This window comes from Erithacus rubecula, assembly GCF_903797595.1.
Source record: "Erithacus rubecula genome assembly, chromosome: 31".
Classification (NCBI taxonomy): Eukaryota; Metazoa; Chordata; class Aves; order Passeriformes; family Muscicapidae; genus Erithacus; species Erithacus rubecula.
The window spans coordinates 232,912-248,532 of record NC_136682.1 but is presented as its reverse complement, the minus strand read 5'-3'; the positions used below and the strand labels follow the sequence as shown (position 1 = coordinate 248,532).

General features: G+C 65.4%; 1 protein-coding gene across 3 annotated transcripts; it reads left to right on the top strand.

The window, feature by feature from the left end:
• The first annotated feature begins 261 nt into the window (after window positions 1-261).
• TESPA1 (thymocyte expressed, positive selection associated 1) lies at window positions 262-4,046 on the top strand. 3 transcript variants are annotated; one of them, XM_079329188.1, is made up of 10 exons: window positions 262-446; window positions 523-565; window positions 844-884; window positions 990-1,043; window positions 1,162-1,198; window positions 1,320-1,409; window positions 1,836-2,044; window positions 2,305-2,922; window positions 3,243-3,387; window positions 3,585-4,046. In XM_079329188.1, the coding sequence occupies exons 1-9, from the start codon at window positions 275-277 to the stop codon at window positions 3,266-3,268; spliced, it is 1,290 nt and encodes a 429-aa protein (XP_079185314.1). In that variant the 5' UTR covers window positions 262-274; the 3' UTR covers window positions 3,269-3,387; window positions 3,585-4,046. The 3 variants fall into 3 exon arrangements, with proteins under 3 accessions (XP_079185314.1, XP_079185313.1, XP_079185315.1); XM_079329187.1 differs by having other exon boundaries at window positions 1,302-1,409; XM_079329189.1 differs by lacking the exon at window positions 1,320-1,409.
• Window positions 4,047-15,621: the final 11,575 nt, after the last annotated feature.

Below are 15,621 nucleotides of genomic sequence, written 5' to 3'. Positions count from 1 at the left end.
GGAACGGCTGGGAGGGGGCAGAGACCCCCTGGAGCACCGCCAGCCCACCCTGACCTGCCCGGAACCCACCCTGGGGTGTCCAGAACCCACCCCAGGATGCCCTGAGCCCACGCCGGGATGGCCCAAGACCACCCTGACCTGCCCAGAGCCCACCCCGGAATACCCCAAGCCCCACCCTACACCTGCCCGGGGAACTCCTGGTGGTTCCCCCACCCCCTGGACCCTCCCGGCCCCTCCCTCACATCCCTCCTGTCCCCTCAGGGACCCCCCGGCCATGGAGGGACCCTCGGTGCTCGGGCCCTGCTCGTGGCACAAGCGCCGCGCGTGGGTCCGGCAGAGCCGGGGGTGGCGCAGCCCCGCGCCCGGGGGCGAGCGGGGCGAGGAGGAGGAAGAGCAGCAGGAGGCGGCCGCCGTGCCCTGGGAGCCGCCGCCACTCCTGGACAAAGGTCAGGGGACCCCGGGGTGCGGGAGGGACCCCCAAAGCTGGGCTGGGACCCCTCACGGGTGTTTGTGTCCCCCCAGGCAGCGTCTCCAGCAAGATCCAGACGTGGCTGCGGGACTGCGGGTGAGGGGGGACAGGCGGGGGCAGGCGGGCCCACACCCCATTCCCGGGGGTCACCCGGGGGTCACAGCCCATTCCGGAGGGTCAAAACCCCATTTCTGGGGGTCACACCCCATTCTGGGGGTCACAGCCCCATTCGTGGGGGACAAAATCCCAATTCTGGGGGTCACCCGGGAGTGACAGCCCATTCCTGGGGTTCGGGGTTCAGGGTTTGGGTTCGGGTTCGGGGTTCGGGGTTCGGGGGGATCAGTGGCCGTGACCGGGGCCGTGCTCTGGCTCAGGGCGGCAGCGCTGGATGAACCGAGACCTCCCGGACCCTGCGGTATGTCACCATTGTCCCCTCGGTGTCCCCAAGGGCCACCCGCTGTGCCATCCGGCGGGGAGGGGTCCTGGGGGTGTCCCTGAGTGTCCCCTCCCTGTGTCACAGCGGGTGGCAGCAGCGGGACGAGCTTCGAGGACGATCTGAGCCTGGGCGCTGAAGGTACCGGGGGTCCCTGTGGTGTCACTGTCACCCCGTTTGTCCCCAAGTGCCCCCGGGGCTGTGACAAGAGCGGGACGTGTCCCCAAATTGTCCCCCTCTGTCCCCCCCTTTTTTCCAGCTCTTCTGCTCCCGGGGAGCCGCCAGGCCGCGGGCAGGTGAGATTTGGGGTCCGGGGGGGGGGTCTGGGGGGTGGGGGACACTGTCCTGGTGTGTCGTGGTGGCAGTGTCACCTCCAGTGTCTCTCCAGTGTCCCTCCACTGTCCCCTCCCCGCTCAGGGCTCAGCGGGATCGGCACCTCAGCCTTGGGGACAGCATGGCCTCCAGTGTCCCCTCCAGCGTCCCCTCCAGCGTCCCCTCCAGCTCCAGGTAAGGCCGGGGGGCTCGGGGGGGCTCGGGGCGCTCAGGGGAGGCTCGGGGGGGCTCGGGGGGGCTCGGGGGGGCTCGGGGGGCTCAGGGGGGCTCAGAGGGGCTCGGGGGGGGGCTCGGGGGGGCTCGGGGGGGCTCGGGGGGGCTCGGGGGGCTCAGGGCGCTCAGGGGGGCTCGGGGGGGCTCGTGGGGGCTCAGGGGGGCTCAGGGGGGCTCGGGGGGACTCGGGGGGGCTCAGGGGGGCTCAGGGGGGCTCGGGGGGGCTCGTGGGGGCTCAGGGGGGCTCAGGGGGGCTCGGGGGAGGCTCGGGGGGGGCTCGGGGGGGCTCGTGGGAGTCTCGGGGGGGCTCGGGGGGCTCAGGGCGCTCGGGGGATCCCGTGTCCCCCCCGCCGGTGTCACCGCGGCTCTCGCTGTCCCCTGTCGCAGCCTGTCGCAGCTGCTGGCCTGGTGCCAGTCGGACGCCGAGGAGATCCTGCACGCGCTGGGTTTTGTGGGGTCGGACCCGGGGGGCGCGGCCCGGGTCCCCCCGCGCTTCTTCTCGGCCCCGTCCCGCGCCAGCGGCATCGACCTGCGGCTGTTCCTGCGCGCCCAGGAGCGGCGCTGGGAGACGGAGGATCCGTGCCTGCAGCTGGCCAGTGCGCGACCCCAGGGCCCCAGTGTCCCCAGTGTCCCCCCTGTCCCCCCTGTCCCCGCTGTCCCCGCTGTCCCCTCCGTCCCTCTTGGGTTGATGGGAAACGCTCCCGTGCCTCAGTTTCCCCGGGTGTTACTTGCGGACCACCCCGACCCCCCCGAGCTCCTGTTGGGGGTGGGAAATCATTCCCGTGCCTCAGTTTCCCCAGACGGGAGCTACGGGATCTCCCCCCCGAGCCCCCTGACCCCCCAGTGTCGCCCCCAGGTCGCTTCCAGCAGGTCCAGGCTCTGGCCGCCACCGCCGACGCTTTCTTCTGCCTCTACTCCTACGTGTCGCGGACCCCCGTGCAGCGCATCGCCCCCCCCCGGCCCTATCGCGACATCGCCGACAGTCCCGAGCGGCCCGGGGAGCGCCTGAGGCGCGCGGTGACCTCGCTGTGCCTCTACACGGGGGGGGGGACACGGCGACATCCCGAGGGGGGAGAGCCGGGGGGCGACCCCCAGCACCCCGGGGGCCGGGGGGCTCCGGGGGGACCCCGAGGGCTGGCGGAGGGATCGCGACACGGGCGCGGCGCCGCGATTGTCGCCGAGATCAAACTCAGTGGGGACAGCGCGGGGACACCCGGAGCGCTGCTGTCCCCACGGCCGGGGGGTTTGGGGGGCCGGGGGGGCTCCGAGCCCGGCGGCAGCGCGGGGGGACACGAGGGACACGCGGGGCGATGTCGCCACCCCGGGACCCCCCCGGGGCGACACCGGCCTCGAGTCTTGGTGTCACCAAAGTGCCACCGCGAGAGCTGGGGGTCACCGCGATGGGACCCCCGGGAGGGTCCCCAAACCCCTGAGAGACCCGCGAGGAGCGGCGGAGTCCGTGGAGACGGAGGAGGTGAGGAGGAGGAGGAGGAGGAGGAGGAGGAGGAGGAGGAGGAGGGGGAGGAGGAGCTGGAGCGGGAAATGTCCCCGGAGCCTCCGAGGCTTTTAAGGTTTAAATGATTCAGAGTTCAGGGTTTAAATGATTCAGAGTTTAAGGTTTAAAAGATTCAGAGGCTCGGGCGGGGCCCAGGGGGAGCCCGGGTCACCCCCTCCCCCACCACGGTCACTGTCACGCACGGACCGGGCCGGGACACGCGTGGGGACACCGGGGACACGCGGGGGCCGTGGCGACACCTTAGTGGGGACAGCGGTGACACGCTCGGCCCCGCGCAGGTGCTGAGCGAGGAGGAGGATGGTGATGATGAGGATGATGAGGATGATGAGGATGATGAGGATGATGAGGATGATGAGGATGATGATGAGGATGAGGAGGATGAAGCCGCCCGTTCCCCCCATTCCTCCGTCAGGACCCTGAGGAGTGAGTTGGGGCCTTCGCCACCCTCCTGGGGGACACGGGGCCAGAGTGTCCCCATCGTGTCCCCTCCTTGTCCCCCCGTGTCCCCGCCCTGTCTCACGCTGTCCCCCCGTGTCCCCGCCCTGTCCCCCCGTGTCCCGCCCTGTCCCACGCTGTCCCCGTGTCCCGCCCTGTCCCACGCTGTCCCCGTGTCCCCTCAGGCTCCCCGTTCCCCGGGCGCTCCCCCAGCAGCGGCTTCGCGGAGGAGCCGCTCCCGCCCTGGGCCCCTCCGAGGGTCACCTGAGGCCACCTCAGCCGGACTCGGGACCTCGGCCGAGTGTCGCAGAGGCGTTTTGGACACGCGTGTGACACGTGTGACACGTGTGGTGTGTGTGGGTGTGGGTGTGTGTGTGGCACTTGTGGGTGTTTGGCACAGAAAAACCTCCGAACTCAGGATTTTGCCCCATTTTTGTCCCCTCCTTATTCCCAGCCCTGTGGCTCGGGGTCTGCGGTGGGGACGTGTCCCCAACCCTCGGGGACGCGTCCCCAACCCTCGGGGTCGTGTCCCCAGCCCTTGTGGATGCGTCCCCAGCCCTCGGGGGCGTCACTTGCACTTTTGCCACGTTGGTTGCACTAGAGGGGAGGGGTGGGGACCCAATAAAGTCTCTGAAGGGATGACGCGGTGGCTGTGTCCGTGTGTCCGTGTGTCCGTGTTTCCGTGTGTCCGTGTGTCCGTTTGTCCGTGCCTGGGGAGGGGGTGGCATGACGGGGACAGCTCAGGTGCGAGCCCCAGGACATGGGCAAGGAGCCACCGCTGTCCCTTTGTCGCTGTCCCTTTGTCGCTGTTCCTTTGTCGCTGTCCCCCCTCCGTGTGCCGGGGGGTGGCAGCGGCCCCCACGCCTGGGAAAGGGAAATCCCGGAGCACCAACAGCCCCGGGGCTTCCCCGTGGAGAGCAGCCAGGGGGGGATAATCCGGGATTATCCCGTGGCCCCTCCGATCCCAAAACACGGGGGAGGGGGGTGGGGACGGTGCCATCCTATCGGGATGGATCTGCGGAGTCCAGGATTAAACCCGGTGCTGCGAGTGGTGCGACCCCAAATCTGGGTGTGGTTGGGACCCCCCGATGCCATCCTCACCCTGGTTCCCTCCCCATTTCCATCCCATCCCATAAATCCTATAAATTCTATCAATCCCATAAATCCCATTCCTATTCCCATTCCCATCAATCCTATAAATTCTATCAATCACATAAATCCCATTCCCATCCCATCCCTGGTGGATGTCACCAACCCCCGGCAATGTCACCAACCCCTGGGACACCCGGGGCCGGTCCCACCCCACTGGGAACCAGACTGGGACCGGGATGGAGCTGGGGACACGCTGGGACATCTCCACCCGGCTCTCCCGAGCTCCAGAACATTCCACGGGCGCCTTAGTTCCCACAGCGCTCCCAGGCGGGTTTTAGGATCCCCAGCGGGTTTCAGGATCCCCAGCGGGGTTTTGGGGGATTTTGGGGCCCTTTAGGATGAATCGGTCCCACGGGACGGGAAGCTCTGGCGCTGCAGCAGCTCAAGGCGGCTCCTCTCGCCACGAGGCGTTTCTGCCTCCCCGTGAGGGATTAACTCGCCGCTCCAGGATCCCAATTCCCTGCCGGGGGGCTCTGGCTCTGCCTCCCGGATCTGCCGGCCCCAAATCCCCACCCGGGGCAGCGCTGGGCTCTCCTCACCCTCCTCTTCCCACCGGGAAGGAACGGGACGCTCTGAAGCAGCGGGACCGGGCAGGGATGTGGCACAAATCCTGCCTGGGGCGCTGGAGGGTGGAAAACACCCAGGATTCATCGCCGGCTCGGCTGCCAAGGGGAGGATGCGGCCAAGCCGTGGGAGCCGCTTCCCACGGGGAGCAGGAGCTGCTGGGGCAGGGCAGCAGCGGGGGGGAGCCGGGCTCTGCATTTGGGGCTGGATTTGGTGCCGGGTGTTCTCCAGCCTCAACCAGATCTATCCCACCCAGCCCCATTCAATCCATCCCCGATTCCATCCCCAAATCCATCCCCACCCCCAATTCCATCCCAAATTTCCTGGCTGTGTCCTGCCCGTGGTCACTCCCTGTCCTGGCCATGTTGTTCCATCCCAAAAGGGACCGGGATGTTCCTGCCCCATCCCAAAAGGAACAGTGCACCCCTCCCGTCCGTTTTCCATAAAGTTCTGGGAAAACCCAGTGCTGGAGAGTGTGGGAGCCTGGGAGGGGGTGTGGGATGCTCTGGGATGCTCTGGGGTGCACTGGGGTGCACTGGGATGCTCTGGGATGTACTGAGGGACTCTGGGATGCTCTGGGGGTGCACTGGGGGACTTTGGGGGTGCACTGGGATGTTCTGGGGGTGCACTGGGATGCTCTGGGGGTGCACTGGGGCACTTTGGGGGTGCACTGGGATGTTCTGGGGTTGCACTGGCGTGCTCTGGACAGGGATCCCGGCCGCTCGGCGGGGCCTCAGCGCACTCAGGAACTGCCCCAGGGCTGTCCCGGGGGGGCGCGGGGCTAATCCGGGCTAATCCTGCCCTGGCACGGGCACCTGCCCGCACCTGGAAAATCCCCCAGGTGCCCGGGTCCCTTCAAAAGGGGCAGAGCGCGGTCCCGGCTCATCCCGGGTCTCCCGGCGCCGATCCGACCCCAGCGATGATGAAGCTCCGGACCGCGCTGCTGCTGCTGCTGGCCGGGCTGCTGGCCAGCCTGGGCACCGCCCGTGAGCGGGGGGCACGGGGGGACAGCGGGGGGCACCGCCCGTGAGCGGGGGGCACGGGGGGACAGCGGGGGCACGGGGGACAGCCTGGGCACCGCCCGTGAGCGGGGGGCACGGGGGGACAGCGGGGGCACCGGGGGGACAGCGGGGGCACCGGGGGCACCGGGGAGCACCGGGGGGACAGCCTGGGCACCGCCCGTGAGCGGGGGACACGGGGGGACAGCGGGGGCACCGGGGGGACAGTGGGGGCACCGGGGGGCAAGCGGGGGGTGCGGGACGGGGATCGGGCTGTCCCCACACCGGGAGGGGGTCCTGGGGCTCCCGACCCCCGCCAGTGGCGATGCCAGCGCTGCTCTCCCTCCCGCAGGTCCCGTGGAGCAGCGGAGCCCGCGGGGCCTCCTGGAGAAACTCGGGAACCTCCTGGACCCCACCGAGGAGTCCCTGGAGCTGCCGCTGGACCCCGAAAATGAGCCCCGAGCACTGCTGGACCCCGAAAATGAACCACGAGCACTGCTGGACCCCGAAAATGAGCCACGAGCACTGCTGGATCCCGAAAATGAACCACGAGCACTGCTGGACCCCGAAAATGAACCACGAGCACTGCTGGACCCCGAAAATGAGCCCCACCCGTTGCTGGGGTCGCTGCTGGGGTCGGTGCTGGACGTGGAGCAGGCCGATGTGAACTCCAAAGAGCCCGAGGAGGCTGAAGAGGAGCCCGAGGAGGCTGAAGCAAGTCCCGAAGAGTCCGAGGATCCCAAAGAAAGCCCTGAAGAGTCCGAGGAGGCTGAAGCGAGTCCCGAAGAGTCCGAGGAGGCTGAAGAGGAGCCCGAGGAGGCTGAAGCAAGTCCCGAAGAGTCCGAGGAGGCTGAAGAGGAGCCCGAGGAGGCTGAAGAGGAGCCCGAGGAGTCCGAGGAGGCTGAAGCGAGTCCCGAGGAGTCCGAGGAGGCTGAAGCAAGCCCTGAAGAGTCCGAGGAGGCTGAAGAGGAGCCCGAGGAGGCTGAAGAGGAGCCCGAGGAGTCCGAGGAGGCTGAAGCGGAATCCGATGAGTCCGAGGAGGCTGAAGCGAGTCCTGAAGAGTCCGAGGAGGCTGAAGAGGAGTCCGAGGAGGCTGAAGCGGAATCCGAGGAGGCTGAAGCGAGTCCTGAAGAGTCCGAGGAGGCTGAAGAGGAATCTGAGGAGGCTGAAGCGAGTCCCGAGGAGTCCGAGGAGGCTGAAGCAAGTCCCGAGGAGTCCGAGGAGGCTGAAGAGGAATCTGAGGAGGCTGAAGCGAGTCCCGAGAAGTCCGAGGAGGCTGAAGCAAGTCCCGAGGAGTCCGAGGAGGCTGAAGAGGAATCTGAGGAGGCTGAAGCGAGTCCCGAGAAGTCCGAGGAGGCTGAAGTGAGTCCCGAGAAGTCCGAGGAGGCTGAAGAGGAGCCCGAGGAGTCCGAGGAGGCTGAAGCCGAATCCGAGGAGGCTGAAGCGAGTCCTGAAGAGTCCGAGGAGGCTGAAGCAAGCCCTGAAGAGTCCGAGGAGGCTGAAGAGGAATCTGAGGAGGCTGAAGCGAGTCCCGAGGAGTCCGAGGAGGCTGAAGCGGAATCCGAGGAGTCCGAGGAGGCTGAAGCGAGTCCTGAAGAGTCCGAGGAGGCTGAAGAGGAGCCCGAGGAGTCCGAGGAGGCTGAAGCGGAATCCGAGGAGGCTGAAGCGAGTCCTGAAGAGTCCGAGGAGGCTGAAGAGGAGTCCGAGGAGGCTGAAGCGAGTCCCGAAGAGTCCGAGGAGGCTGAAGCGGAATCCGAGGAGGCTGAAGCGGAATCCGAGGAGGCTGAAGAGGAGCCCGAGGAGGTTGAAGTAGATCCGACCCTCCTCACGGAGCTGGCCAACATACTGCAAGGTTTGGAGCTCTCCCAAAAGCCCCCTGACCCCCGAGGGAAGGAAGGGACGATCTTTGGGTTCTGTCCTTGGGTGGGGTTGGCGCTGCCGGGTGGGTTGGGAACGATCCCGCAGCCCTGGGAATGATCCCTGGGAGTGATCCCATATCCCTGGGAACGATCCTGGGAGTGACCCCACACCCCGGGAGTGACCCCACACCCCGGGAGTGACCCCACACCCCCGGGAGTGACCCCAGCCCGCTGTCCCGGCTCCGGGACGGGGGGAACGCGAGGCGCCGACCCCCCGAGGCACGGGCGGGGCTGGGACGGGACGGTGACCCCGGGACGTGCCGGGAGGGGGGCGAGGAGCCCCTCGGGGTGCTGGAGCCCCCCGGTTTTGCCCCCGCAGAGGCCGAGGCAGCCGAGAAGAACCAGGGGGTCCTGTCCCACCTCATGGACGCGCTGAACTGGGTGATAACGCATCTGAGCAATCACATCTTCGGGTGCGCACGAGGGCTCGGGCTGCGGCCCCGAGGTCAGCGCCCCCAAAAAGGGTCACGGCCCCTCCTGGCGCCCGTGGGGAGGGGGCTGGGGGCGGCTGGGAGTCCCAGTGTGGGGTGGGGAGCTGGGCCGGGCTCAGCTCCGCTGTGCTTTGTTCTCTTTTCCAGGTGAGCAGTGAGCGCGGCGAGCGCGTCTCCGCAGGGCTGGGGACGGATCCCGGCTCGTCCCGAGGCTCTTCCCGCTCCGCACATCCCAAAAACCGCGATCCCGAATGAACCCATCCCGAATAAACCCATCCCGAATAAAGCGATCCTGAATGAACCGATCCCGAATAAAGCGATCCCGAATAAACCGATCTTGAATAAACCGATCCGGAATAAATCCATCCCGAACGAAGCGATCCCAAATAAAGCGATCCCGAATAAACTCTGCCTGTCGTGTCCTGGCTGCTCTTTGGGACGTGGGGGAAATGGGGCCGGGGTCCAGCTCTGGCCCCATCCCGCTGCCTTTGGGGGTCTCGGTGCCCGTTTTGGGGTCTTTTCACCCCTCATCCATCCCGGGATGCAGGGACCCCTCCAGCTGTGCCCAGCTGTGTCCCACACTCCCCACCCCACCCCACAGCACTTCCCCCTCCCCAAAATCTCCCTCTCAGTCAAGAGTTGGGTCCTGTCCCTCTTTTTCTGGGGGGGTCTCTGTCTCTCGAGGCCCTTTCATGCTGGGACCCCCCTCCCCCAGCTCAGTGCCCCCTTTTGGGGTGTCCCGGCGCTCTGGGGGTCCAGAGCTGGGGACAGCTCGCTCCCCTCTGCCACACCCAAAATTCCGTGTCCTTGTCCCTCCTCACTGCGGGGGTGACCTCCAGCTTTTTTCGGGGGGGGGAGGGTCCTTGGGGACCACCTGGCGATGTCCCGGCTGCCACTCCCCACCCCCCATCCATGGATGTCCCGTTTTTTGGCAGCTCCGGCACCCCCCGGCTCTGCCCTTTTTTGGGGGGGCGAGGGGCCGCGGTTTCCATGGTGACAGCGATGAGGTGACAACGATGAGGTGACAACGATGAGGTGACAACGATGAGGTGGCAGCTCCGTGGGAAGCGGGAGATCTTGGCGGGGATGGGGGAGGGGAGGGAAGCAGTTCTGAATCTTTTTGGGACTTTTTCGGGACCCCGAGCCCGGTCCCGGGAAATCCTTGAGGGGATGGGGATGGGGGTGGGGGGGTTGTGATCCCCTCAAAAATTGAACTGGCTGAACTGGTGGCCACTGGTTCCAGTTTGGGAGACCAGTAAGGGACTCGTGGCTCTGTGCGTCACCCCCAGCTCCCTCAGGATGGGGGAAAACCCAAAATTTATTACTTTCCCCTCAAAAAATCCCCTCTAAGATCAAACCCAGCCCTTCCCGGCTCCGGGAAATTTCTCATCCCGATGCGGATCTGTCTCATCCTCATCCTCATCCTCATCCTCATCCTCATCCTCATCCTCATCCTCATCCTCATCCTGCTCGCTGGCTGCCATCTCACCGCGCCTCCCCCGGGCAGCTTTTTCACCGAAATCCGCGTTTTTTGGGCCAGTTTTCCCGCAGGGAAAGGCGCTCGGTGCCAGCTCCGGGAGCGCTGGGCTCCGCTGGGAGCCGGCCCAGGATGCGGAGGGGGCGGAAAAATGAATTCGGTGCGAGTTCCCAGCGCAGGTGAGAGAATTCACAGCTCCACAAAAATCACAAAAATCAGCTTTTCCTGCTGTTTTTATATTTTTTTCCCCCTCGAGGAAAAGGCTGGCGGTGAGCAGAGCGCTGCCGCAGAGTGGGATGTCCCCAAGGAGGTGGCACAAGTTGTTCCGTCAGCTCCTCCCGCTCTCGTTGTCCCCTGAGCGATTTTAGGGATGGATTTGGGGGCTGGGATCCGGTTCCGGTCTCCGGATTGGGGACACTCGGTGTGAAAATGTCGCCAGCGGCCACCCGGGGTGTGGCGCTGTCCCCAAATGTTGGGAATTTCAATAAAACATTCAAATTCAAATGAAGGGGCGGAAAAACGGAGCGGGGACCTCAGGGAGTTTTGGGATCAGCAGCTCCGGGGTTGTGACATCCAGGTGACGTCAGCAGCTCCCAGGTGGTGACGTGGGCGTGACGTCATCAGCTCCAGGAACCGATCCGAATTAATTTGGGTTCATGGTGCAATTAATAAATTTGCCTGGGAATGCTCGGGAAATCCACGACCCCTGCACGATCCCATCCCCCGGGTTGCCCCAGAAAATCCTGAAATCCCCCCAAATCCCCCAGATCCCGGAGCACGGGCAGGGGCAGAGCCCACTGATCCCCTGATCCCCATATCCCCCGATCCTCTGATCCCCTCACCCCCTGATCCCCTCACCCCTCATCCACCCCCTGATCCCCTGATCCCCATATCCCCTGATCCATCCCCTGATCCCCTCACCCTCACCCACCCCCTCATCCCCCCATCCCCAAGGGTTTTCCCGGCTCTGGCGCGGATCCCCCGCTCCCCCCGGGAACTCGGGCTCGGCTCCACGCCTGGGTCGGGGCCAGCCTGGCCCAGGTGCCGCCGCAGCCCCCGGGGGACATTTGGGGGCTCCGGGGGGGCGGAATTCGGCAGCCCCGGGACAGGGGCAGCAGCTGGGCGAGGGCTCTGCCAAACGGGCAAAGCCGTGCCCGCAGCTCAACATCTGGGGCCCGCGCTCGCCGTCCGGCCAGCAGTGCCCCCGCGTGTGCCAAGGCTGCCTCATCCTCATCCTCCTCCTCCTCCTGGGAGCCCCAAGAAATGCGGGATTCCCGCTTCGGGATCCCCCGAGGTCCCGCTGTGACCCCACAGGGGTGTGAGGGGTGGGGGACCCCAAACAGCAGCGGGGGGGACCCTGGGGTGGCACCCAGGGGTGCGGGGTGTCCCCGTCCCCCGAGTCGTGTGACCCCAGAACTGCGCTGAGACCCCTGTGCTGGGACCCCAAATCCCCCCGGCACCTCCAGGGTGGTGCTGAACCCCAAATCCTGATCCTCCAACCCCCCCAGGGCAGTGCCTCACCCCAAACCCCGACTCTCCAGCTCCCTCCAGGTCCCTCCCGAACCCTCCTGCGGGGGATCCCAGCACCGACAAGTCCCGGCTCCCCCCAAATTCGACTGCCGCAGGATGGGGGTCCTGGGGACACCCAGGGGGCTCGGGGGGGGCTCGGCTGCTGAGCGCTCCCGCCAGCAGAGGTCAGCTCCGGCCCGGGGATGCGGGAACCGCTCGCCTGCGGCTCCGTGCGAGATCGCCGGTCTGATTCCCTGTGATTCCATGGGTGATTCCCTGTGCAATTCCCGGTCTGATTCCCTGTGATTCCCTGTGATTCCCTGTGTGATTCCTGTGTGATTCCCAGTATGATTCCCTGTGATTCCATGTGTGATTCCTGTGTGATTCCCTGTGCTATTCCCTGTGATTCCATGTGAAATTCCCTGTGATTCCATGGGTGATTCCGTGTGTGATTCCCTGTGATTCCCTGTGCTATTCCCTGTGATTCCATGTGAGATTCCCTGTGCAATTCCTGGTCTGATTCCCTGTGATTCCCTGTGTGATTCCCGGTCTGATTCCCTGTGCTATTCCCTGTGATTCCCTGTGTGATTCCCTGTGCTATTCCATGTGATTCCATGGGTGATTCCATGTGAAATTCCCTGTGATTCCATGGGTGATTCCATGTGAGATTCCCGGTCTGATTCCCTGTGATTCCATGGGTGATTCCATGTGTGATTCCCTGTGCTATTCCCTGTGATTTCATGGGTGATTCCATGTGTGATTCCCTGTGTGATTCCATGGGTGATTCCCTGTGATTCCATGGGTGATTCCCTGTGCTATTCCCTGTGATTTCATGGGTGATTCCCTGTGTGATTCCCTGTGCTATTCCCTGTGATTTCATGGGTGATTCCATGGCTGATCCCACGTGGGGTTCTGCCCCAAGAAGTTCTTTTTTCTCAGCCCCTTTCTGCCCCGTCCCCTCTCTCCCAGCTCTGGAAAAACTGGGAAACTGGAGCAGGAAAATGGGTGAAGGGGAAACTGAGGCATGAGCGCTGCCAGAGCCTCACCCCGCACACCTCAGGTGCCCCCCACTCTGCCACCCACTCCCGGAGGTTTTTCGGGTGCAGGAGCCCCCCCGAGTGTCCCCAACCCCCGCGCGTCCCTTCTCCAGCACCTGCAACCGCCAGGAAGGGGAAAATCCCCCGGGACCCCGAGTTTGGATCGCTCTGGGGGGGTTTGGACACCCCAAAACTCACCCGAGGGGGGACTCGGGGCACAGCGTCCCTTTGTCCCCTCCCCCCGCGCCACCTCTCGCCGGTGCCACCATCGCTCAAAGTGACAAGCACGGGTCAGCGAGCGCTGGCCACAGCCCCCCCGCCCCCCGCCCCCAGCCCAACCCCGGGGCCCCCCAACCCCTCATTTCTCCCTAATTGCATTCCCCAGTGTTATGCAAATGAGGCGGGCCGGGCGCAGCTGCCGGGATTAAATTAAACCCCGTTAATACGCGCTAATTGCGCTTCCGCACGGGCCCAGGAATTCCAGCCGCGCTTTTCCCAATATTTGCTCTGGAAATTGCGCTCCCCCTTCCAGGCCGCGGCCGCGCCGGGGACAGGGCTGGGCTGAGCTGCCCTGGGTCCCCTCAGCCCCGGACTCGGCCCGGTTTGGGGATTTGGGGGTGTCTGAGGGGAGTTTTCCAGGCGGAGCATCCCAAATTTCGCTTCGTTTGGCCAATCCTGAAAGATTTGTGAGGGCTCCGCGTCCCCTAAATCCTAGTGGAGCTGTCCCTGTCCCCCGAGGCTGAGGATGGTGATGATGATGATGATGATGATGATGATTTCAGGGAGGTTTTTCTCGGGGAAGAGGAGAGGGGATAAGACGAGTGGAAAGGGGAAGGAAATAGGAAGGGGATAAGGGAAAGGAAGGGAATAAGGGACAAGGACAAGGGAAGGGGAAGGAAAAGGGATGAAGAAAAGAGGAGAGAGAAGAGAGGAATGTGACAAGAGAAGGGGAAAGGAAAAGACAAGAGGAAGGGAAGGGAAAAGGGAAAGGAAGAGAAGAGGAAAAGGAAAGGGAAAGTGATAAAGGAAAGGGGATAAGGGAAGGAGAAGGGAAAAGAGGAAGAGGATAAGGGAAAGGGAGAAGGATAAGGAAAGCGAAAGGGGATAAGGGAAGGGGAAGGGATAACGGAAGGGATGAGGGAAGAGAAGGGATGGGGGAAGAGAAGCCCACGAGCCCGGGGAACTCTTTGCCGAGCGTTCCCGGGGGGGCCGCGCCCGCCGCGACCCCAACAGTTGCGGGGCCCCCGCACAATGGGATCAGCACGTGGCCGCCTCAGACAATGCCCCGCGGCCCTCGGGGGTCCCGGGGGGAGCCCGGACCGTGTCCCCCCTTCCCCGGGGAGCCCACCGGGCCCTTTGTGCGGGTGCCGGGACCTGTTGGAGCCATCTGTCAGGGGGGGCCCGCAACAGGCAGATTTATCGGCCGCAATCTGTTCGGGAAGGGAGCCACGGAGCCGACTAATGAATTAATTAGTATTCCTCATAATCCCGGCCTGACGGGGCCGCGATTCCCGGCGCTCCCGGGCAGTGGGGAAGGGTCCCGCGGGGCTTGGGGGTGTGCGGGGGTTTGGGGAGCAGCGGATGGCCCGGGGGGATGAGTTTTGGGGTGTCATCGCTGTCCCCCATTTCCAGTTCCTGCCCCAAATTGGGGAACCCCAAGTGCGAGGGGCTCCCCAGTCCTCAGGGCAAGTAAAACAACGCAGGACGCCCGGAATTTTTCGGGGTGTCCCTGAGTCCCCATCCAGGGGTTCCCCAAACCCGGGAGGTGTTCCCGAGTTCCCATCCAGGGGTCCCCAAACCCGGGTGTCCCCCCCGCCTCTCCCCCATCCCGGCGCTGCCGTGGGGGTCCCGGGGGGCGGCGGGAGGAGCCGGGCCCGGTCCCTCCCCCCGTGGGAGGAGCCACGCGGGACCCGCGGCCGAGCCGGAGCCGCGGGCAGCGCGGAGCGCTCAAAACCGCCCGGTGTGCTCCCGGCGAGATCCCGGCGAGATCCCGGCGAGATCCCGGCGAGATCCCGGTGCGCTCCCGGCGAGATCCCGGCGAGATCCCGGTGCGCTCCCGGCGAGATCCCGGTGCGCTCCCGGCGAGATCCCGGCGAGATCCCGGCGAGATCCCGGTGCGATCCCGGCGAGATCCCGGTGCGCTCCCGGCGAGATCCCGACGAGATCCCGGTGCGATCCCGGCGCGATCCCGGTGCGCTCCCGGTGCGCTCCCGGCGAGATCCCGGCGAGATCCCGGTGCGATCCCGGCGAGATCCCGGTGCGATCCCGGCGAGATCCCGGCGCGCTCCCGGTGCCCTCCCAGTGCTGACCCCGCCATGTCCCCGGACGAGTGACACAGGTGACAGCGGGGACTCGCTGTGGTGCCCAGGTAAGGCCGGACCGGGACCCCCGGGGGTGCCCCCGACGGGCGCTCGGTGCTCCCGGGGTGGCGGAGCGGGGGGATCCCGGCACGGGGGTGCGGGGACAGGGGCGGGGTGGGGTCACAGCGGCTCCGGTACCGGCGGGGGACAGAGCCTGGAATCATCACCATCATCATCGTCACCATCATCATCATCCTCAGAGCCGCGGTCCCGGTACCGGGTGGGACACAGAGAGTGCGACGACTCCCGATTTCCTCGGGCAATTTCCTCTTTGTGGAATTTCTTCCTTTTTAAAAAACATTTTTGATTTATTTTTTAATCATTACTCTGCAGAAAGAAAGCAAAATCCCCCTAAAAATTCCAACGGGATTCCCAAAGACAGAACTTTTCCCAGAAATGCAGGGCAGGGGCGCGGGGCTCCCCTCGAGAAGGGAACCCCAAACTCGGGGATTTCCTCCAGGGATGGACCCTGGGGAGCAGCGAGGAGAGGGGGGATCCCGAGGATGGGGGGAAAGACGCCCCCGGCTGCAGCCTGGGGGGATTTTTGGGGCAAATCTGCAGCGCTTTGGGGCTGATCTCAAAGGGGCCATCCCACCCGGGACCAGCCGCGTCCCCTCACCCCAAAAACGGTCCTTCCCCGATTTCCCGACCTCCGCCAGGAGTTAATTGGGGCTGCGTGGTCCTTTGGGGATAGGACAGCAATTAACACCCTAATCCCGCCCGGGAGCCCCATCACGCGTAATTAAAAGTGGGATTTTCCGCGTGGGATGCTCGG